The following is a 25,095-nucleotide window of genomic DNA, read 5'->3' as shown; positions in this document are numbered from 1 at the left end:
CAATGGTGCTTCAGAAGTAGGGTCAGAAACCACTCTCCTGAGAAACCTGAGCACCACTATAGACAGGGGTGAGATAATAATAATACTGTTACATTAAATGAAAGTGGTATCCATTCCTTCCACGAGAGAAGCCTGATTATACACTATATGTCCAAATGTTTGTGGACACCACTTTTAATAAATGCACTCTGCTAATTTAAGCTGTTCCCACTGCTGACACAGATGTGCAAATGCATGCACACAGCTTGTCTTGTCTTTGTAGGGATGTATTGCCATTACATCAGGATTCTCATTAGACACTATGCCTGTTAAGCTGATCATGTACGGTGTAATCTTCTTACCCAGGTAATGGAGGAGTTTCTGGGCTCGATTCTGGACGGGTTTGAGGTTGAACAGGTCTGGATTCTCATCGATGAACTGTGTGTCCACCGTGCCAAACAGGAACTGGTCATTGCTCAGCACATTCTGAAGGAACGGGATATTCGTCTGTCAAAAACAGAAAGAAAAAGAAGGATGGAGCCTGAGAGAGTGCTTACACTGGACAGCCGCTACCACTGGAGGAGCGCAGAGCCCGTAGATTCACACAAACACACACAGCTAAGGTGCTAATGCTTCTACAGGGGCAAATGGGGCCTTTTAGTGGGTAGTCCTAAAATCAATACCATTATCTAAACACTCAATACCCCTTCCATCACACTGCCCACACAGTACGAGTGTGTGTGTGCCAGAGAGGGTAAAATAGAGACAGAAAGAAAGAGGTTAAAAGAAAAGACAAAAAAAGATAAATAGATTAAACAATAGAAACAGTACGTTTACAGGAAAAACTGATAGAAAACTGAAAGAAAGACAAAGGGGTGGAAAAGGTAATAGGAAGAAAAAAGGAACATATTTAAAATAAGAGTAAAAAAGAAATATAATAGAAAAAAAAGAAACATAAAAAATGAATAAGAGCTAAATAAAGGAAAACAATAAGATTGGCAAAAAGAAAAAGGAAAAAAGAAATTGATTGAGTGAAAAGAAAGTAAGAAGGGGCAAAAAAGAGAGAAACAATAAAAAGAATAATTAAGCAAAACAAAGTAAAGAGATGGGCTGACAGAAATGAAAAAGAAAAGAAGGAAAAGGTTTAAAAAAAGACTCTAAAGAAACAATACATTTACAGGAAAAACTGACAAATCAGAAAGAATAAAAACGAGAGAAAGACAAATGGGTGGAAAAGGTAAAAAAAAAAACTAAAGAGTAAAAAATAAATACAATAGAAAAAAACAAATAAATGATATAGATATATAGATATATAACAAACGATCAGAGGCGGTTCTTTAATTAGGCAAACCTAGGCATTTGCCTAGGGCCTCGACCAAATCTGTCCTCCATAGGGGCCCCCAAATCTGACCATTCCAGCTACAGTAAATATACCAAAAACAATGTTAATTTGTTACTTATGTAAAGTAAAGAAAAAATATATTTCTATTAAAAAAACAACAGAAATATCAGTAGAATACCGAATTAATGTCTAAATATTAATTGTCCAAACACACATAACTTACCCCACTCCGTTGCTTACATTGAACTAGTCCATAATATGATGACGTAGCAACGTGCCACACGACATGACTTCAAACCAAAACAGCGGGAACTGTACGCGACTAGAGTGAGAGCTGTCACAGTGAAAATGAAGCGGAGTTATGAAAGTGGTTCTGCTAAACGAAAGAAACGGGCAGAGAAAAAGAATCGCAGAGGCACTGCCAAAATTCACCTTATTTTTTTACATACCGATATTGGGCGGGGCCAAATGCCATATTAATGCCACACAGGTGCCAGGCAAACCTGGTACAGATTCCTCTAATTACATCCACGCCTAAGCAAACATTGGTAATTTACACTGATAGTAAATAAACACGAGTGTTACTGACCAAAATAAACGGTTTTTAGGAGAGATATAAGTTACGTGTAAATATTTATAAGACAATACTTGACAAAATCTGTTTTAATGAGGTTAATAAACATCACTGTGACAGCGCTATTCACAGTTTCACCGCAGCAAAGGACGAGGACGTGAATCACTTATCTAACCAGCCTGTACTGATTTCTGCCCCCAATAACCCTTTCAATAACCTACAATAGACTTTAATAGTCTTCAGTAGCCTTCAACAGTCTAACCTTGCAGCTGTGGTGTGTCCACTAAACTCCGTAGTTATAAACATCATGAGGTTAGCAGCGCGCTAACTGACCTGTTTATAATGTAATCCGAGCAGTGACTCCGTGACGGCTGCGCTAAACTGCTGCTGTTAGCTGCTTGGGCTGAAAGATTAACTGCAGAGAGCTGTATTATCCAGTTAGGGGGGTTAAAACCTTTGATCCTACACAGGTGAACTGCCTCTGTAGCCCGTGGCTGGGCTGTAGCTCTGACTGAGTAAAGACAGCGGGGCTTGCAGCTGCAGCTCCGACTAGTGGTTGGATGAGGAACTGCAGCTTCCACACACAGCTCTGATAAACTGCTTAAACCGAAACTCCTGAATCAGATCGGCTAAAATCAGAAGAATGTCTGCCGATCGCCGATATCGTATTTTGGCTGAAAATCTGGCTGTACCGATACACTGCCGATCGATCGTTCCATCTCTAGTTATTTGGTTTATGTGTGTGTTTCAAGAATGAGGGCCACTTGTTTATATTTTGCCAAGGGCCCCAAAATGGCTAGATCCGCCCCTGCAAATGATAAAGACTGAATATGAGAAAAAAAGCTAAAGAAAGGAAAAAAATAAAATTTTATAATTTTCTTCTGAAAAAAAGAAAAAAAAGTGAGTGAGTGAAAAGAAGGTGAGAAAGGGCAAAAAAAAAGAGAATCAAAGAAGGAATAGAAAGAATAATTAAGCAAAATAAAGTAAAAGAGATGGGCAGACAGAACTAAAAAAAGGAAATAAGGAAAAGGTAAACAAAAATACTTGAAAAGAGAAAAAAAGAAAGCAAAAGAGACAGATATAAAAGAGTGAAAGAGAGCGAGAAAGAAGCAGATAAAAGGAAAAAAAAATTAAAAAGAAAAATATTTGGAGAAAAGGAGGCAGACAGAAATTAAAGAGAAAAGAAAATAAGAAAAAGAAAAAAAAAATCATGAAAGAAATAAATGGGTTAAAAGAGAAAAAACAAAGGGAATGAAAATGCTAGACAGAGAGAAAAAGTAAGGTAGAGAAAGAGAAAGGAAAATAAGAGATAGAGTAAGAGAGTAAGAGAGAGAGAAGCAGAAATAAGAGAAGTGAGAGAAAGTAGTATATAGTCATATACAAAGGAGTATACTGCTGAAGCACAGAAAAATCCTATTCTTTCTTTAAGAGCAGAATTTTAATATGATCAGGACTTTACTGTCCATCACTTCACAGCTCAACACTCAGCTCTTCACACTGCCCAGAGACAGAGAGGAGACCAGGAGCAGAAACTGCAGCTGAGAACAGAGGAGAGGGAGTGAGTGAGTGGGAAGAGACCAGAATAAAGGGACTGGAGAAAGAAAGAGAGAGAGAGAGAGATGCAAGATGTGCAGCAGAGGAGTGAGTGACTGAATGAGTGAGCTTGTAATTGGAGCCTTTCTTTAAAGCACAGAGCATTCCTTACCACCTCCATATATGCATGTATTTACACACTTACACACACACACACACACTTACACACACACACACACACACACACACACACACACACACACACACACACACACACACACACACACACACTGCATGTTCTCCTGTTGCGATGCTCATGAACACACGGCAACACTCTGACCCAGATTTCTCCAACTACAAACCCCAACACACCATTCATCCTCTCCCTCTCTCTCTCTCTTTCTCACACACACTTTCTCCTGCTCTGTCTCAAACAGTACATACACACCTTCACACATCACAAATTCACATATTTTATACAATTTATCCAATAGGTCTTTATATTTGTATGTATACATTATTAATACAATAATAATGATTTGATGCATATCTCACTATTAATCTAAGTATTTAACAAGAACAGTTTTATTAGTGTTCATTCAAGACCTGATTTGGTTAATTAGTGATCCATTAAGGGTCTTTCTACCAGCCAGACGTCTGTAGCAACATCACTCTGGTGTGTGAGCGAGGAGCAGAGTTTTAGTAGTGTGAGGTGGGAGTGGGAGTCTATGGGCACTATATGAATGTAAAGTTAATGTTATTACAACAGACTCTATTAACTATTGACTATTGACTTTCAATGCAGTATGGAATCAAATGAAGAAAAAAAAACAGCAATTGATTAACTCAACTGCTACATAACAAACAGGTCGTGTCAAAATAAAAGTCACTGATACAAATTTATAAACAGACTAATTTTAAAAAATCAGAAAGTCAATAAAACAGAAAGACTATAGCCCTATCCAGACGGGATTAGTTTCTCAGAGGGTCCTGGGGTAATTTCCTCTTTTATGGGGGTTCCACTGTGATTTTATTCCCATCTAGAACGACCATATGTTATATGTTTTTCTCAGATGTCCTCTAAGAAAATTACAGGCTGAATTACCTGCTGTTTTTTGAAGAACTGTTTTTCATGGTCCTCTGGTATTTTAAGTCCCATTTGGATGTGAATCTCTGAGTTTCGTCACCTCTTGTTTTATAAAATAGCTATTTGTCCACTGCTTCACACCGTAATTAGACTTTGGACTCACGTTTCCATGGAGATTCACATAAACACAACAGCGAGTGGAAATGGAGGAGCTACTGAACACAATGTCATGTGACCAAGAAAGCCAAAAAAAACTCACTGCTCCTGATTTTTCAATTGCAGTTCAGATACAAGAGTTTTATCACTGTGTAGAAGTGTGAAATATTTTTCACAGATGTCCCCCTGAGAAACCAATCCTGTCTGGATAGGGCTTTAGTCTGTATAAAAGTCAGTAATACTAATAAAAAAGCAGATTTAGCAGATTTAAAATATAAATTACTATTTAAAAAAAGGAAAAATACTGTGTCTAAATACATATAATTTACAGTTATAGTGCAGCTAAAACTCCAATAATTATTTATAAAAACAAAACAGCTAATCTCAGTTGATAAACAGAAAAAAGAATTCAAATATCCATTACATTTTCAAAACTTTATGGGTGTTTTTATTTTTCCAAAATGTATCCAGGACTGGAAATTGCTATGTTCAAATTCCATGACTCATGACCGTACAAACCCTGTAAATAAAAATCATTAAAATGAAGCAGCAACAGAAAATACTTTTAAACTAGTTTAAAACAAAATTACTTCCTCACATTTTACTGCTTTTTTCTTTTTGTCTGATCTTAAAAAATTAATCCGTGACTCAAAAAGAGTAATCCGACCAGAACCTAAAGTGTCGTCTTCTGTTACAGCACTAATAAACAAACACACACACACACAAATACACACTGCAACTTATTGAAGGGAGGATTCAAATGGGTAATGGCCTGGTTGACGTGCTGGGATTTTAATGGCGTTTGAGATACAGCGCCAACAGGGAGCTTTCAATACCACCATGATCACACCACCACATCCTGCCCGCACGCTCAATACTCTGAATGCCTACAGAAAAAAACACTCACACGGAGGGAGGAGGGGGAGAGAGAGAGGGGATGGAGGATAGATGATAGAGAGAGAGAGAGGGAGGGAGAGGAAACATCCTTTTGCTTTTAGTCGTGTGTGTGAAGAGCGCATCGTGCAGTGGTATACCACTGGAAGAGATTTTCTGCCCACTAGCCTCATGGTTTTCACAATGACTGCATCAAGTGGGCGGCCATGCAGGGAGGGAAAAAAAAGGAAAAAAAAGAAAAACAGCACAAAACAGTCCTTTAAAGCACAGAGAGACAGAGGACAGCTTCAAGGCCACCTGTTTGCCGAACACAGGGCTAAATTATAAGGAGCTACTAGCCGGAGAACGGCCAATAAAACAGTGAGCAGCAAGAAAAGGCATTCATACAGAGAACGCTCTCTATACGACGGGACAAAAGGCGCGACTAATGGCGATATTATAATGGTGTTTGATGGATTGCGGCTTGCCTGAGCAAGGCCCACGAGTGAGTGTACAGTGAACAAGCTGTACTTGAGCTGAGAGGAGCTGTCCGCAGTGCTGAAAAGGCTGCCAGGCTTTTTCCACACAGACCAACCTGCTGCTGCTCTGCTACAGAGTTCTGTGGTCATTAATGGCGGGGCTATAATGAGCGCTGAAGGACACGTGCTAAAAATAGGGCTTTTGTACATATACTCTGTTGTTTAAATGAAAAGCTACTCTGTTTAATACAAATGAAACGGCGGTAAGCACTGAAAAAACAAACTCCTGCAGTCGGGGTGATAAAGTGAGAGAGCAACACAAAGAATATCCAGCCTTAAATGAATAGGAGAATAGCGAGAATGCAAAATGAGTGAATAAAACTAACAAAAACAAGTTAAACTGGCCAGAGAAAGAGAGTAAAGCTGGCCAGACATTTTTTATAAAGCTTTACAAATAAGAACTTCGCATCATTTATTGTTAAAATATCTGCGTAATTAAAAAGTCAAAATCGAAACAAAGTAGTGGTGTTTCTACTTTTTTACTATCTCAAAATTATCTCAGGGTAGAGCTGATGCTTTGTTTTAATTAGAATCTTTTTTTTATGTGCTGAGTAAAAGTTTAACAGAGATCTTTAGCATCAAACAGGAGCAGCTATGTGTGTGCACATGTGTGAGAGAAATAGATCGAGAGAGAGAAAAAGAGAGAGAGAGAGAAATGGGTAATGAGATAATAGTAATGATATTTAATTTACATTTTAGCAGAAATAAATACTTTAATTTACTTCCTGGACACTCCAGGATCTGTGATTTATAAGAACTGATTTGTGGAAGGTGGAAGCTGGAGGCAAACTTGGTACAATGCTTAATTTACATGCAATTAAAAAAAAGTGTTACAATTTAATTTTTTTTCTCATACGTTAAAGTGTTAACATTGACAGCACTAAAACACAACAAGAGAAGATTTTTTCAGCATTTTCACTTTTCACTATTAGTTCTAAAGCTTTGTTACACTTCATTAAACACATGTATTTTCTTTTTTATCTTTTTGTCACTTTAACACAAGCATGCTGTCCAGTTTTCAATGTCACTCACAAGATAACACCTCACAACTTCTACAGGTGTGGGCATTTTCAAGCTGTTACCTGAGGTAACCTGAAGTAATATTTCATGATCAAACTACACTCCAGTTTATTCAACTTTTTGTTAGTGTATTTATACATAAAGAACAATTTAAAATATGAATCAATGTGCATACTATTGCAGTATGACTAGGGCTGTGCCATATCGTATCATATGCGTTAATATCGCGAACATTTTTTAATATCGTGAACGATATTATACCCTGAAATAACTTGCCATATAAATCACCCCTAATTATCACATTAGGGTTCTACTTTTTTGCTGTTTTTAGCAAAAGAAAAATTCACACTGTTCTCATTTCCCATTATATATCTACTAGAGACAGATTATATCTGCCCAGTATTATTTATTTCACTTTAATCCTGGATATATGGAGATATTTGGAGTTCATTATTATTAGTATCATGACATTCTGGATCATTGACTTCTGTTACAAATCTGATAAAATTCTTGTATTTGTTAATATCTCAGTTAGGGGTGTGGCATATCATATCTTATGCAATAATAAAACAAATTTTTCATTTTGTTGCAGTAGTGTATTCTTAAAATCTTTTTTATTTATTTAATATTTTGTCATATCGCTAAGAGTATCATTATCGCGAAAATACCATTAAATATTGTGATATTATTTTAGGACCATATCGCCTTCCCCTAATTATGATCAACTCATAACAAATGGGCTAATATAGAGTAACTGCTCCAAAATGAATGGGAATAAAATACCATTCTGTTAACTCACATTAGTGGGTTAATTCCCTTTGTCTACAAAGTTTACGTCTTCTTAGACCTGAGGTTTTGTTTCGACAGCTGCAATATGACAGCTGTTAGTACTGTATGAGCAGCTGATAAAGAGTTCCTTGTTCCAACACCGTGACAGGGAATTGGTAACATCGGTAACCTTGCACACAGTCCTATAGAAGAAGTGCTGTCATGACAGTGTGATTTATGAACTACACGTTCTTAAACTCCAGTTCATTTGCTGATGCATATTAAAAGAAAATATGCTGTGACAATGGGATTCTTTCCCTCCTAATTAGAGTGCTATGGATTTCCGTTGCTATCCAGCGCAAGCTATAAGTCAGAGTTATACAGTGAGCATGCCACATGACCAGCGTTTCTGCTCTCTGTCTCACTATATAACTATAGCCAGAGCCAGGCTGAACTTATAACACCAGCCGAGTGCTCTCTTATGCCAAGCTCAGACTACACAACATTTTTGTCCCTCACGATGTTCACTATGTGAGTTTAAGCAGTTATCTTCGTTTCGTATCGTACTCAGGGAACTGGCAACACTACATGATAGTCACCGACCAATCATAGTCCAGGTCCTTGCGTGAGTTAGTAGGTCATCGTGGCAGAGGAGCATAGAATCTGATGGTTATAGCTAAAGAAGCGCTTTGCGTGATGGTAGCGCTTTTGTGTTCAGAAAAATGCAAAAAAAGAGGAAGAAGCGACTGTGGGCTCAATCCTGGGTGATATCACTGGCTTTGCGTACTCCAAAGAAAACTCGAGGTATGTAAACAGAATAAAGAATGGGGTATTGTTGCCACAGTTTAAAAAACTTTTCTTTTGTTTCGCTGGTCCAGCAAACTGCAGGAGCACCGTCTCGCTTTCTTTTCCCATTTTTACATCTGTGTGCCACAGAACGCTTTGTCTTCCTATTGGTCAGCATTAGGGAGCAAAATCTGGCTAAATTTGTCAAGTTTGATCCGGGCATTAAACACAGCCATGCATTTGTAAGGGTGCTGCATTGTCTTATTAAAAAAAAAAAAAAGGAATGGACATCCCTGAAAAATATGTGGTCTTGAAGGCAGCTTATGTCTCATTCCGCTAAAATCCACTTTTTCTTGTTTTTTTGTGAAAAACTATAGGTCTCTTTACATTGTTATGATGCTGCACATGGAATTGTTCCTCAACCTCCATTGTCTGCAGTAGCAAGTAAAATATGCTGAGAGTCTGACTTTAAGCAAAGTTATGGTTAATTTTACCCAGAATTTACTGCTATATCTTTACAACTAAGGCTGTATCTCTGAAAACATTTTGTCCTTTGAGTTTTAGAGTTGTAAAATTGACTCTGGGGGCGAGGCAGGTAGGCATTCTCTGCTGCAGTGCTGTTAGCCAATCAGAGGTGATATGTCTGCATATATGAATATTCATGAGCAAGAGCCCAAATCCTGTCTTCCTTCAGAGACCCGTAATTCAGCTATCTAAAGCAAGGCTATGCAGAAACACAAAAACGACATTCACATGGCATTCATTCATACTAGAGACCACAACTAGACATTTTAAAATGAATGAAAAAATTATAGAACGAGACCTTTAAAACCACAATTTAATTTCCAGCCAAAGTCAGAGTCAAAGGGGACTTTGGATGATTTAGTCTGGTCTAAAGCACACAGTCTCCATTTCCTCCATCCCAGATGCCTCCGAGCCCAGAAAAGTTGACACCAGGCTTGCGTGCCGGCTGCTTTACTGCTGGCTGCTGAGAGCTCTGCTGTGCTGTACTGCATGTAGTCAGGCCTCTATATATAGCCATGCTTAGAGACTGGCTGTGACTGACTCACTCTCCTTAGCTAAAAAACGCAGAGCCCTGAAAAAAAAAACAGAGGCAACAAAAACTAGAGGGGCTATAAGGGGGTGGAGGAAGCAGTTGGTTGTGTGACTCTGCTATTCAGCCTTGACTGCTTAGTTATAGTGTACTTTTTTTTTCCCCGTCTCTTTCAGTTCAGGACACGAGTCATTTTAGAGACAGGGGTAGTTCTAGTCCATAATAGTCCATAATGCCTCTGCAAAGAGCTACTGTAATACTATGGATGTTAAATACATTACAGACAACTGCAACAACACAATAACGACTGAGATTTGTGACGTGTGAAAGTAGGAAATAGGCTCATAAATGCACTAAAAATAGATTACTCACAAAACAGAACCTCAAGATATTTTATGACGCTTGCTGGAATTAGTACAGAAAAACAGAGAGCCAAATATCAAGCACATTTAAAAATCCCAACAAATGCTATTGTTATAAAATTAACAACTATCCGACTAACAACTAACCAGCCACCATGTAACCATGGTCATGTAATGGCATTAATTTAATGATGATAGCATTACACATTTAACTAAACACTATGCAAACCTTGATTGTTTTCTTTTCATGGCTCCCCCTACAGGCCGGGAGAAAATATTTAATGTCACACTGCTGTTCCTCCGGTTCCTCTAGCCATGCATTATTGTTTAAAGCCAAACTGACCACTGAACTGAAAAGTTTGTGCATTAAAAGTAGAATATAACAAAAACACACCCATCAACAAGGTAATCCAAAAGCAGCGTGTAAGACTGATGGAGGAGAACACGCCAAGATGCATGAAAACAGTGTTTAAGAAACAGGGTTAAACAGGGATAAACAGGGCCACCAGTCTTAGGTTCTTCTGTCACCTCTCTGGCCAGACTGGAAGTCAGGCTTCCCCATCACCCACCATTTTAACATTCATTTATAAGTTGTCTGACCAGAGAAGGATGCGTCCCCCCTTACATATATTACATATCCTAGATAGTACATGTGAGCCTTGGTTCCCTCCAAGGTTTCCTTCTCCTCCAGCTCTGAGGGAGATTTTCTTGCCTCTGTTGCTCACTGGGGGTTATGTTCCACATTTTGCCTGATTCTCTGTCCTGCACCACATTTCAGCAAAGCTGTTTTGCGACAACATCAGTTGTAAAAAGCACTTTATAAATAATTTGGATTTGATAATCACAGTACTGTTTGTTTAGAAACCTCATCTCTTGGCTGTGTTTGATCATAATCACAGTATTGTTTGTTTAGAAACCTCCTCTCTTGAGAATAATCACAGTATTGTTTGTTTAGAAACCTCCCCTCTGGCTGTGTTTGGTCACAATCACAGTATTGTTTGTTTTAAGACCTCCCCCTGGCTGTGACTGATCACAAGCACTGTCTGTTTTTGAAACCTCACTCCTGGCTTTGGTAATAAATCGTAGTATTGTTCCCCATGGCTGTGTTTGGTCTTAATCAAAGTGTTGTTTGTTCTAAGACCCCCTTGACTGTGCTTGATCATAATCACTGCTGTGTTTGTTCACATCCTCGTAGTGTTGGGGGCACTGCTTGTGATGATGGAAGTTTATATGAATGGGGCTTGGGTAGGTGGTCTTCCAAACTCTACTGTGTTTTGTGTACAAAACAAATGCTGTACTATGTTTTTAAAAACTGTCTGACAACTATCTCCCAGACAGGACTACACAGTAATGCTTGCAGAGAAAAATGAGCATAACAAGCTCTACACGCGGGTGGTGTCCTAAACAGACTTGGCATGTGCACGGCTCAATAAAAACATTATGAGCTGATGCCTTTGAGAGAGAAAGTTTTCCCCTCACTTTGCACAAGTGTACCATACTAGATGGACAGATGACAGACAGGCAGACAGAGAGATGATGCTCACTAGTTACCTCTCACTCACTGTAAGTTGCTCATACAAAGACAGTGAGGCTATGGGGAGGCTTGTACTGACTGGGATGTCGAGCATACAGCTCACGGACCAGGATCGGTCTAATAATCCAGCCCACCAAATTAATTTCACTTTTCAGAGTACTGTCAAATCAGGAGCAGAACCAATGAAAATTGCTGTTCAGTTTTGCTGCTAGTTTAAAACAAAAAAAAAAGGCACATGTTACACCCACTGTAAAAACTGAGCCATCACAACCTTTCTTTCCAGTAGTAACAAAAATTAGAGCAGAAATGTCTGGAGGAAAGCAGTGTAAATTCAGTAAAAGCACTAAAATCAAAGTACTGTGTCCAGTTTTGTCTGGTGTAACATTCTATGTCCAAAGTTTGGCGTGAGTTTAACTTTCTTTAATACACAATGTCCCATGTGTACCAGGATGATGTCATAAAAAGCATTACCACCCACAGTGGACAGTGCATTAAGTGATAATGATCATAACCAGTGGCATCTGGCTCAAATTTTCCTTGAGAGAACAAACAAGTGCAAACTCTAACAGAAACCACATCCACATTTAACACAGAAGACACCAATTAAAAATGATGAGTTTCTTTGACTTAACCAAATAAAAAAAAACATTAGAATATAATCAAGAGGAAGATGGATGAACACAAGCTATCAAACCAAGCTGAACTGCTTGAATTCTTGCACCAGGAGTAAAGGCATAAAGTTATACAAAAGCAGTGTGTAAGACTGGTGGAGGAGAACATGCCAAGAAAACATGTCATCAATGAAAACTGTGATTAGAAACCAGGGTTATTCCACCAAATATTGATTTCTGAATTCTTAAAACTTTATGAATATGAACTTTGTTTTCTTTGCATTATTTGAGGTCTGAAAGCTCTGCATCTTTTTTATTATTTCAGTCATTTCTCACTTTCTGCAAATAAATACTCTAAATGAGAATATTTTTATTTGGAATTTGGGAGAAATGTCGTCTGTGGTTTATAGAATAATACAACAATGTTTATTTTACTCAAACATATACCTATAAATAGCAAAATTTTTGTCCAGAGCTGTGTATCCCACAGGTCAGTGCAGCGTAGTTTAGCATTCATATGACATGGCAAAATACATAGGGAACTGTATGATGTGCTGTTTATTAAATTTTGAAATGGCAATATGTTATAATGGAACATAAATCCTGGACATAATATATATTTTAATTCTAGATAATCCCATCACATGGTCACATGTTCTTTATATATGCTACATCCTAAAAGGTCATCGCACACTACATATATGTATACATATCATGAAGTCCTAGAGTGGAGTTTCTGCAGGGGTCTGGTCAGAGCTGTGTTAAGGCAAAAGTGTATAGGTGTGAGCGTCTCGCCGTGAAATTCGGGGTCAGGTAGAAGCTATCCACACTCCTGCAGCGACCTCCTGCTGTCACACAGGTACTGATTGAGTGGTAAAACTCTGAGCCCTTCCTCCCCCGCCCCCCCACCCACAACTCCTTCCCCAACCAACCCTTAGTCCATCTCCCCAGTGCAACTCGTGCTTCCACTTCTCGTGCTTTCACAACTCTTTTTCTCTCTCCATTTCGCCTCTTCCATTCCATCTCCCATCCTCATATCGCAAGCCAGGACTGCTTCAGGCTCTTCCACTCCCCCTCCCCTTCTCTCTTCCTCCTCCTTCCCTCCCTCTCCCTCTCTCTCTCGCTCTCTCTCTCTCTCCACCCTCTTGCTCTGCTTTCACTGTAGCAGACACGTTGCAGGCACACAGACACACACACACAGAGACACACAGACACAGACACCGACTCCCATCCCTGCACCAAAAGCCACAAATCACACAGTGGCTCGGCTCGAGTCGGGGGAGCAGAGGAACGCCGACAAAACAAAGCGATGACTGGCAGACGCGAGGCGAGAGCATGCGATGATTTTGGAGTTTAGGCATTCGGAACCCCTTAGGCATTCGGAACTCCTAAACAGACTTGGCATGTGCACGGCTCAATAAAAACATTATGAGCTGATGCCTTTGAGAGAGAAAGTTTTCCCCTCACTTTGCACAAGTGTACCATACTAGATGGACAGATGACAGACAGGCAGACAGAGAGATGATGCTCACTAGTTACCTCTCACTCACTGTAAGTTGCTCATACAAAGACAGTGAGGCTATGGGGAGGCTTGTACTGACTGGGATGTCGAGCATACAGCTCACGGACCAGGATCGGTCTAATAATCCAGCCCACCAAATTAATTTCACTTTTCAGAGTACTGTCAAATCAGGAGCAGAACCAATGAAAATTGCTGTTCAGTTTTGCTGCTAGTTTAAAACAAAAAAAAAAGGCACATGTTACACCCACTGTAAAAACTGAGCCATCACAACCTTTCTTTCCAGTAGTAACAAAAATTAGAGCAGAAATGTCTGGAGGAAAGCAGTGTAAATTCAGTAAAAGCACTAAAATCAAAGTACTGTGTCCAGTTTTGTCTGGTGTAACATTCTATGTCCAAAGTTTGGCGTGAGTTTAACTTTCTTTAATACACAATGTCCCATGTGTACCAGGATGATGTCATAAAAAGCATTACCACCCACAGTGGACAGTGCATTAAGTGATAATGATCATAACCAGTGGCATCTGGCTCAAATTTTCCTTGAGAGAACAAACAAGTGCAAACTCTAACAGAAACCACATCCACATTTAACACAGAAGACACCAATTAAAAATGATGAGTTTCTTTGACTTAACCAAATAAAAAAAAACATTAGAATATAATCAAGAGGAAGATGGATGAACACAAGCTATCAAACCAAGCTGAACTGCTTGAATTCTTGCACCAGGAGTAAAGGCATAAAGTTATACAAAAGCAGTGTGTAAGACTGGTGGAGGAGAACATGCCAAGAAAACATGTCATCAATGAAAACTGTGATTAGAAACCAGGGTTATTCCACCAAATATTGATTTCTGAATTCTTAAAACTTTATGAATATGAACTTTGTTTTCTTTGCATTATTTGAGGTCTGAAAGCTCTGCATCTTTTTTATTATTTCAGTCATTTCTCACTTTCTGCAAATAAATACTCTAAATGAGAATATTTTTATTTGGAATTTGGGAGAAATGTCGTCTGTGGTTTATAGAATAATACAACAATGTTTATTTTACTCAAACATATACCTATAAATAGCAAAATTTTTGTCCAGAGCTGTGTATCCCACAGGTCAGTGCAGCGTAGTTTAGCATTCATATGACATGGCAAAATACATAGGGAACTGTATGATGTGCTGTTTATTAAATTTTGAAATGGCAATATGTTATAATGGAACATAAATCCTGGACATAATATATATTTTAATTCTAGATAATCCCATCACATGGTCACATGTTCTTTATATATGCTACATCCTAAAAGGTCATCGCACACTACATATATGTATACATATCATGAAGTCCTAGAGTGGAGTTTCTGCAGGGGTCTGGTCAGAGCTGTGTTAAGGCAAAAGTGTATAGGTGTGAGCGTCTCGCCGTGAAATTCGGGGTCAGGTAGAAGCTATCCACACTCCTGCAGCGACCTCCTGCTGTCACACAGGTACTGATTGAGTGGTAAAACTCTGAGCCCTTCCTCCCCCGCCCCCCCACCCACAACTCCTTCCCCAACCAACCCTTAGTCCATCTCCCCAGTGCAACTCGTGCTTCCACTTCTCGTGCTTTCACAACTCTTTTTCTCTCTCCATTTCGCCTCTTCCATTCCATCTCCCATCCTCATATCGCAAGCCAGGACTGCTTCAGGCTCTTCCACTCCCCCTCCCCTTCTCTCTTCCTCCTCCTTCCCTCCCTCTCCCTCTCTCTCTCGCTCTCTCTCTCTCTCCACCCTCTTGCTCTGCTTTCACTGTAGCAGACACGTTGCAGGCACACAGACACACACACACAGAGACACACAGACACAGACACCGACTCCCATCCCTGCACCAAAAGCCACAAATCACACAGTGGCTCGGCTCGAGTCGGGGGAGCAGAGGAACGCCGACAAAACAAAGCGATGACTGGCAGACGCGAGGCGAGAGCATGCGATGATTTTGGAGTTTAGGCATTCGGAACCCCTTGGTTTGTTTGCAGGATCAGATACAAAAAGGGGACAGCGTCGGCAGGCTTAACGAACTAGTCCATGAAGGAAAGTAGGAGGCGAATGGATTGACAGGGGTGCACCGCCAGGCTTGAGTGGACTAAAGCTCTCTCCTGAGAGGACACAGCGCAATGAAAAGGATGGTAAGTGTTTGCCATCGTTCCCTTCATTTGCCGTGAGGAAAGTCTGCAGGCAAAACAGGAAACAGGAGAAGGCAGAGCCATGGAAATGCCTCTAGACTAGACGAGAGACAGACGTGCAGACCAGATGGATTAAGCCAACGGGGGCTAAGACAGCTTGAGGTGAGGAGAATTAATGCATAGAAATTGGACTTTCTGAGATCTACCTTAAGAATTTCTCCAAGCCTGCAAGCTTGTGCAGGGTGTGCATACACACACACACAAAAAAAATAATATATATATCTACATGTACACCCAAGTCATAAGTGCACACGTAGTTTCTGTCAGAGCCCACGGGGTCTGCTTCAAATGAAAGGAGTCCTAATTGGATTATTTGCTTTAATGCACCAGTTTTCAGAAAGATCCTATTAATTCTCCATCTCGGAAGCTAACTTTACAGACAGAGAATTAAGAAATCTACTTCTAACGCATTTCTAGACTGAAGTGAAGGATTAAAAGCAGTGGCAGTGTTAAAGAACAAGAAGGGGCATGCCTAAAAGGCTAATCAACACTAAGATTAAGAAATCGAGGTGTAGATAGGGATTCCGTGGGCATGTTCCAGAGCAGAACAACAGAGTAACTAGTAAAGCCACAACAAGGAAACATTACCTACATTAGAAACATTAGTGTCCCCTAAAACAAACACCCCAAAATCCAAATGTCTAATGATAAATGTCTAATATGGGTCAAACTATGTTTTTTTTGTGCTTCTAGCTCTTTCAGCTCTAAGCCCGACTGATTGGACAACGTTTGCACCTTGCAGCCATTTACTCACCGGGGACAGGTTTGAGCAATGCCACAAAAGCCCAAGAAGGTCCCAATCATGCATCAGTTTGGGATTTTCAGGCACTGACGAAGAAAGCTCTACCCTGATTGGATAAATTAAATCTAGTAAACGGTCAGAGCGTGTGAAAAGAAGCGATGATGAGCCTTGACCCTACACACATCTTTAAAGCCCCGAGGATTATAGAGAGCTCTGTGGGAACAAAGCACTTGAGCTAATAATTATGTGACAATCATTGCTTGATTGGTTAGATCATTCATCTTCTGGGATCAAGGAGCACGGATGTAATGAAATTCAACGAGGAGATAAAAATCAATGTTTCTGCCCAGCTGCCTGTGCCATTCCCTCCCAAGCTCCTTTCTGGGGTTTTCACCCTTAAATATTGAGGAAACTAGCAGGAGACCTCAGCCCCACAAAAAATGGGCAAAATGTGGAACCATTTTAAATCTTGATGCAGCACAGACATTTCAGGTATGAACAACGTCTCTCTTCTCTCTCCCCTTTCTCTTTCTCTCTCTTTCTTTCTCTCTATTCTCTCAGGCATAAACACATATGCATTGTAAGCAGTTGAAATCCCATGACTCTCTCTCTCTTTCTCTCTCTCTCTCCACATGTTTGCAGCCCATTGGGTTTATTCCTGCTCTAAATTATGCTTTCAGAATGATTTATCACTTGTTTAAGCTCCAGAAATGGTTTTAAATATGTCAAGGAAAGCAGCCCTTACTTAACATAATCCTAAACCTAAATCCAATCCAGTTCTAGCGCAACATAACCTTAATCTTAAACCACATTAAACCACAAATGCTTAAAATTCAATCTAAGCTAATTACTGAGTTAACTACTCATGGATATTCATATGCTCTGCTAATTTTTATGTTCTACTGATGTTAGAAACCCATTTTCTCCACTTATCTCTCACTCTCCAGCTCATAAAAAAAAAGACGAGAGAATTACTCTGGTAGTCAAACTGTGCTCTGTGAGCGTGACAGTGAAGCCATTATATAAGTCTAAGGCTCAAATGAGCAGGAATTGGAGTATTCCAAGTTGAAAGAAAGATAAAAAAAGTTGCATCAACCTGCATCAACATATAAAGGCATATAAAGTCCATTCAAGCATTCATGATTAGCGTTGGGAATTATTAGTAAATTAGGAAATTAGGCACTTTGATCACTCTCATAATAGGCAATCTAGCTTCGCCGCTCACATCAATTAATTTTTTATTATTTTTTTTGGACAGGACTGTAACACACCATGGCACAACATACGCACACACAAATACACTCACACACATACACTTGCAGCCAGTTATGGATCAGGGTAATGGAGCGATCAGGCCACTGTAGGAAAGCAGCAGGCAGTAGAGCAGGGAACAAACAGAAGGACACCAAGCCAAAGTAAACAGACTATGTCTGTGCACACAAATACAACAGCCACCATCCAATCTCACATCCGCAACACGCAGAAGAAATGGCCCATTCATCACTGCCCCGAGTCAGATCACACGAGCCCTTGTCTCCTCCAGAGCTCATTCACAGCGCACAGAAAAAGATGTTCATACTAGTTCTTGCTAGACTAGGCTCGCCTTGTATATGATAAACGCTCATATATTTAAGCAACTGTCTCAGAAATGCAGGTGAAGCCATTAATCATCAGTTAGATATCAATAGCTAAGCTCTCTCTGGTGATTCCTCTGTGAACTGGTACACTGTTAGATTAATCAAGCAGGCCCTAGATGAGCGAGTGCTGAACAGAAGTGCAGCTGGAAGAGTCTGTGAATTTCGACAGACATAACGGGCGCTGCTAGTGTTTTTAACAAGCCGCTTAATAATTTATCGTTTTTTGACGTAAATTCGACTAAAGTAATTCCAGTGCCGTAGGTTATTTCCAGAGATGAAACAGCTGACATTGTGATTTCTCTTCCTTCGCAGGTCTGTGGATAAATAACTATCATGCCAAGCCCAGTGCAGCTGTGGCCATCCAGGATAAAAGACCCACAGCTAGGACAACTCAGCTATGACTTGAAATGCATCCGTCCCAAAAGAGCACCTGCTTGTCTTATGTCTCCAGCGACTGTCCTGTGGTTGGGCTTGGTCGGCCAAATCCTACAGGGTTACAGTCCAGGCGTGTCGGCCGGGGAGACATGGGGCATGGTGTCCATCTGCCCCTTCCACTGTGTGTGCCGGAACCTATCAGAGTCTTTAAGCACACTATGTGTAAACAAAGGACTTCTCTTCGTCCCACCCAACATAGACCGCCGCACTGTGGAGCTTCGCCTTGCTGACAACTACATTCTGGAGGTTGGCGGAGCTGACTTTGCCAACATGACAGGGCTGGTAGATCTGACCTTGTCGCGCAACACCATCCATGCCCTTCGGCCGCTGGCCTTTGCAGATTTGGAGAGCCTGCGGTCACTCCACCTGGACACTAACCGATTGACTGTAGTGGGACCTCAGGATCTTACGGGCCTTCTCAATCTTCAGCATCTCTTCATAAACAACAACCAGCTTACTGATGTCTCATCTGATGCCTTCGATGACTTCCTGCTAACACTGGAGGACTTGGACCTGTCCTACAACAATCTCCGCCGGGTTCCTTGGGAAGCAATTCAGAACATGGCCAGTCTAAGCACCCTGAATCTAGACCACAACCTGATAGATCAGATAGCTGAGGGCTCTTTTGGTGAGCTCTACAAGCTCTCTCGCCTGGATATGACCTCGAACAGGCTGCAGACACTTCCACCCGATCCTCTGTTTTCCCGCTCACAGATAGGAGTGGTCAGCCCAACGCCATACAATGCCATCATCAGCTTGAATTTCGGAGGCAACCCTCTGCATTGTAACTGTGAGCTATTGTGGTTACGGAGGTTGACCCGTGAGGATGATATGGAGACTTGTGCCACACCTTTGCACCTTGCTGGACGTTACTTCTGGTCCATTCCAGAGGAAGAATTCACATGTGAACCGCCTCTTATCACTCGCAACACCAACAAGTTGTGGGTCTTGGAGGGGCAGAGGGCCACACTGAAATGCCGCTCAATTGGTGACCCTGAGCCAGTCATCCATTGGGTATCTCCAGATGACCGCATTGTGGCAAACACCAGCCGAATACGCTCATATTACAATGGGACATTGGATTTCTTGGTTACTCGAGCTAGAGATGATGGCGTCTATACCTGTATTGCCATCAACGCAGCTGGGGAGTCTACTGCCCAGGTAGACTTAAAGGTCATCCCACTTCCTCACCGGGGAAATGGAACAGTCCCCCTCATTAACTCCCGGGACCCTGGTTCCTCGGACATCAGCAGTGGTAGAGGAGGGATGGGGGTGGTAACAGTAAGGAATGTGACTACAGGTGAGGGGGAGGACACTGGAACTGGCAGTAGCAATACCGGTACTGAAAGACTGGTGGGAGTTCTGGGAGTGACTTCGAATTCTGCTGAGGTGCGCTGGAATATGGGTAGAACTTCAACACCTTACCTGGTGTGGATGTACCAGATTCAGTACAACAGCACAGCAGATGACGCTCTTGTGTACAGGTAAGAGAACATACGTTTATCTCTGAACTGGTAGAAGCAGAAGCAGAACACTGCTTTATTTTGCAGATGGAAGATGCTAGATTTAGAAGTTTAGTGAGAGCTAATCTGTGGATTACAGAGCTCACAAGCTTATGAAAATATAAGGCCATGGAAAACAGACAGATCTCCAAAGCAGAGAGGAGACACAAATCAAACCATGAGGGTTTAAGAGATGCTGGGAGATATTTATAGTCAGAAGGGAGGGAAAGTGGAGTGAGGGAGAGGACCTGCTGACTCCAGAGAGGGGAGGATGAATTCTTTAAAAGAGCACAAACTACAGTCTACAACGATGTCACAACCTATCAGCCTGACTGAAATGGATCTAAATGGAGAGAGAGAGGTGAGAGGGGCTGCCAGACAAGGCAGGACATGCTGGGGAGGAGGAAGAGGGCTGTGATAGCCCTTTACAATTGTGCAGCTCAGAGAAGAAGAGGCAGTAACTGGGTAATTCTATATAAAGGTGTCACAAACAAGCCAGTTATGACAGTACGGATGTTATATCCTGGTAGGAAGATGAAAATAACTCAGTTCCTGCCTCCTAGGTATTCTTCACTTGTCACCTCGCTTTTGAGGCTCTGTCCCCATGCAAAACTACTCCCCTCAGTCGATTATTCCACTGGAGTGCCCAACCAAATAAACCAAAATGTATACACTAATAAATTTACTCTGCACATAAGTCCTCTAAGCAGGAAGTAAGAAGTAGGACATACCATAACAGCAAAGCAAGCTGTAGAATAAGTCTATGCATCTCCAGCGGGTTTGCCATTAAATCACACATGACATAATGGCTGAAACCAGCACAGCGAGACTACACTGCATCATCCGTTTGGTGTCCTATAATGGGAATCAATAATGTACAGCGAGAGGGAGGGGAGCAAGTTTGTGTGACACATGGATATAAATATAGAAAGAGACAGAGGATAAAGCAAGGCGAAAGAAAGAGGTATGAAAGGAGGAGCTGGGCGAGGCAAAAAAAAATCTCAAAGGTTTTTCTCTCCTCCTCTTTCATCAGTTATTCGGCAATAGCAGGGAGCTGAGTGGGTGGGTAGGCACACAGTGCTGATAATGGATCTGTTACTAATGCTTAGCTCATCAACATGCAAATGTGTGCAGTCTAAACACCCAATGCCAGTCTGGACCAGTAAATGACTTCTACAATACACTATTATGACACTGGACACATTTCATGCCCTGCTGCACTGGCTGTCGACAGAGCAAATGTTCTGAATAGAGAATTTCTCTGGCCATTTTCAATTAGACTTGTAAATAGGGAGAAGTGCAGTCAAAACCCAGATGGATGTAAAAAATTACTTGACGAGCACAAAGAGTACTAGAGATCCCGTGTAAACCGTGTGTCTCTCAAGTGTTGCAAACATTTCATCAAACTAATATGGCAATTTTTCCTCACATACAATTTCATACTAAATTCAACAGCTCAAGGAGTTGCAGCATTCATTGCAATATACACTCCAGAAACAAGAAGACATCTGCGATTTCAAAACAAAACAAAATATCATTATCACACATTTACCCTGAAGCCTGTAATTCTCAATTATCCATTCTATATTGAAATGTATGAGCACGGAGATAGAGGCCTATGCAAATCAGACAGTCATTCATATGCAGCAAAAAGCTGGGCTCACAAACAAGAAAAAGCCAGCTTGCATATAAACACAGCCTTTGATAAATATGCGGCTACATTTATTCAATGACAGTACAATCCTTTTTACTTAGGGCCCCGAGATCAAGGGAAAAGCAGCATGAAGAGGTGTAGAAATTAAAGATCAAACGCTATAAATCCAACAAAAGCAGTTTGGCATATGTAAGACACAAGTTGACAGAGGGGGCAGAGAGGAGCAGACAAGAAGCTAGCATAAAGATAAAAAAAAAAATAAATGCTCAAGGCCTTTGTGCAATAACTGCCAATTACTTCTCATTGGCAAACACCCGAATCTTGTGTAGCCATCCAGAGCACTTTCATTATTGGTTTGTGTAGCAATCTAGTCCAGTGGCCACAGCTGGAGCGGTGCATTAAAGAGCTTCATATCGACTGTTTCAGCAGGAGCCAGAGGACAAAGTGATGATTTTAGGATAGTAAAAACTAGTGTAGGAGGGAGTCCTCCAGGCTAACAGCAAGAACACAGAAAGAGCATTGTTTCACAAATCTCTTGCTTGTCAGGCCACCACTCCTCAATCGCCTGTGATTTCCTCTGAATTTCCTCACTTTCACATTCTCTTTCTTGCAGCATATTGATTTAGACCATTTCCACTACAGACGTACGGCTCTGCGAGCTTCTATCTCTCCTAGACTTGCCATAATCATCATTAGTGCACTTGAGCTGTTCCTCGTTGTATTTCATTTAATTCATCTCGCAGTCTTTCTAGCTTGACAAGGCTCTCATTATTCTCTCTCTTTCTCTCATTTCATTTTTCTGACAGGATCCTGCCTCCTACCAGTAACAGCTTCCTGCTGAAGAACCTGGTCTCCGGTGCAGACTACAGCTTATGCGTCCTGGCCATATTCGATGATGGCATTTCCTCCCTGGCCACCACAAAGGTGTTGGGCTGCACCCAGTTCAGCACTAAAGAGGATTACCCAGAATGCCGCTCTCTGCAGGCTCACTTCCTGGGCGGCACGCTGACTGTGATGGTGGGTGGGGTGGTGGTGGTGACATTGCTGGTCTTCACCGTGGCTATGATGGTGCGGCACAGAGTTTGCGGAGACTGCAGGGACGATGCCAACCTTTCAGGAGAGTTCTTGCCGGTCAAAGGGGTGGATGTTTATGCCCAGACCAATGGAAACAACAGCGTGATGATGGTGGCCGTGCCAAACGGGTTGCTGGCCCAGCAGACGAAAGCAGTGCCGGCCAAAGCCAAGCACAAGTCGAAAGCCAAAAAGAGCCCGGAACCACACTGCGGTCAGGGCACGGACTCGGATCCTGGGAGGGGGTCCGAGAAATGCGCCCTCACCTTCATACCTGAGAGCGAGAGAGCAAACACTGCACACACCCTGCCTCATTCTGGACAAAAAGCTGCAAAGCATGGGGGCAGGCTGAAACAGAGGAGGTCTCTGGAGAGAGACAGGGACAAAATTAAGGAGCAGGACAAGAGACAAGCCTTAGCTTCCCTGGCCACAGTCCAGGCAGGACATGAAGAAGGGGAGGGCAGCTCGGACTCAGGGTTGGGAGAGTCCGGTGTGCCGGGGGCCAAGCGAAGCTGCTCCTTTGATGCGGGCGACATCGCAACCACCACGTGCTACAGTTACGCCAAGCGCTTGAGTGTCATCTGGACCCGCCGCAGCCAGTCACTGCACGGAATGCTGGTCCACTGTGCGTCCACCACCAGCACGTCCAGCGTCAGCAGCGGCGAGCAGTACGGTCATGCCTTGACGCAGGGCTATCTGCACGCCTACGCCTCAAACAACTCCTCCAACTCCAACTCAAACTGTAGCATGGCTGCCAATCCTGGAGACCTGGAGGAGAGTGTGGTATAGAGGCTGATGCAAGACGTGCAGAGCGAGCAAAGCATGAAAGAGACTGTAGCGCTGTAGCGTCTGTGGTTGCCTGAGGGAAAGTGCTCCATGTTCAGCATGTACCAAGCAGATAAACGTGCCATGCTAAACGCAGTACTGACAGGAGGAGTAAACCGATACCTTTCATGTGAACAACAATGATAAAAAAATAAAAACAAAAAACAAAAAAAATGCATTCAAGGAACAACAGCTGTAATGAGGAGTTCTGTACCAGAGAAGCTCCACACAAAGAGCTGCCCATTATTTTGGTGTCTTGCTTTTATTCTTAAGCACTATGAGGCCAAAATCAAATTATAGAAAGACAAAGAACAAGGAGGGAGGGGGCTGGATTTGGAGAAATGAGATTCAAGAACATGTTTGTTTGGTCGTCAGGCCCCAAGCGCACGGGGATTACAACCTGGAGCTTCTGTTTCGACAAGATTAATTAACCAATTAATAAATTATTGGGATAAAAAAATCCGACACCACTTTACACCAATGCAACAACCTGTGAATGCAAATCAGGGGCTCAACGAAAGGATAAATATCGGAAAAACTAATTCTAAACCAAGACAGGGGGCCATTCTTCCTCTGTAATATGCTGCCGAAGGGAAAGAAGCACACTTCTTTTTTCTTTTTTTTTGATAAAGGTGGAAGTTGAATGATTACAAATACCCTGTAAAGGTTTTCATTTTTTGTGGTCATTTTGCTACTGAATATTCATTTAAAACAAACAGGAAGAGGCGTTGAGACTGAGAGAGCTGAGAGCATCCATTTGTTCATGTGTATGTACCATCATTCAGCAACGGTTCTACTGGTCCGACCTGCGGATCTGAGTGTTCTCATATGATCCTTTTTTCTTCAGAATAATAAAACAGAAAGCTGTTATGTTAAATTGAGATTCTGAATTATGGAATAAAAGTTGCTATTTTTGAGATGCTCTATCTGTTATGAAAGAATTTCTGCTAAAAAAGGTTTTGCATAAATAATGGAAGATGATGGATTTGGGATGAACCAAAACAGAATTTTTTGGGTGAAGTTAAAACCAAACATTAGATCAAAGACTAAATACTGAGTATCAAATACTTTTTTTTTTACAGGTTTTTACTCAATTTTGCTACTTATTTCACCATTTCCACCTATTAAACAGGTTAAAAGTTTTCTTTTTGTCATTTTAGGCTGAGTAATTTCGGATGATGGAATTTTAGTGCATCCATAACTACCAGACATCACACCACCCACAACTAACTAGTCTACAATCTACAGTGCTAACATTATATCAAGCTACACTTCTACATGTCAT

The 25,095-nt window shown here is 41.3% G+C and overlaps 2 protein-coding genes across 4 annotated transcripts in view; one reads left to right on the top strand and one right to left on the bottom strand.

Moving 5' to 3' along the window:
• The window catches only part of pcxa (pyruvate carboxylase a), a 265,459-nt gene that overhangs the window by 48,379 nt on the left and 191,985 nt on the right, over positions 1-25,095 (bottom strand). The window contains exon 11 of the mRNA XM_049466645.1: positions 342-486. Within this exon, the coding sequence (XP_049322602.1) occupies positions 342-486 (145 nt within the window). The remainder of the gene's footprint in view (positions 1-341; positions 487-25,095) is intronic.
• Positions 15,446-24,727, top strand: lrfn4a (leucine rich repeat and fibronectin type III domain containing 4a). 3 transcript variants are annotated; one of them, XM_007244506.4, is made up of 4 exons: positions 15,446-15,887; positions 16,638-17,178; positions 18,636-20,242; positions 22,721-24,727. In XM_007244506.4, exons 3-4 carry the CDS (start codon positions 18,657-18,659, stop codon positions 23,772-23,774), a joined length of 2,640 nt encoding a protein of 879 aa, XP_007244568.2. In that variant the 5' UTR covers positions 15,446-15,887; positions 16,638-17,178; positions 18,636-18,656; the 3' UTR covers positions 23,775-24,727. The 3 variants fall into 3 exon arrangements, with proteins under 3 accessions (XP_007244568.2, XP_007244567.2, XP_007244569.2); XM_007244505.4 differs by having other exon boundaries at positions 15,446-16,046; XM_007244507.4 differs by lacking the exon at positions 16,638-17,178.

This window comes from Astyanax mexicanus, chromosome 17 (genome assembly GCF_023375975.1).
Source record: "Astyanax mexicanus isolate ESR-SI-001 chromosome 17, AstMex3_surface, whole genome shotgun sequence".
Taxonomy (NCBI): domain Eukaryota; kingdom Metazoa; phylum Chordata; class Actinopteri; order Characiformes; family Acestrorhamphidae; genus Astyanax; species Astyanax mexicanus.
This window is presented reverse-complemented; position numbering and strand designations above follow the sequence as displayed.

Excerpts from the sequence above, each read along its gene's own strand:
- lrfn4a (XM_007244507.4), top strand. The coding sequence starts at position 18,657 with ATGCCAAGCCCAGTGCAGCTGTGGCCATCCAGGATAAAAGACCCACAG. Across the intron at positions 20,243-22,720 it reads GATGACGCTCTTGTGTACAG|GATCCTGCCTCCTACCAGTA; the intron begins GTAAGAGAACAT and ends TTTTTCTGACAG.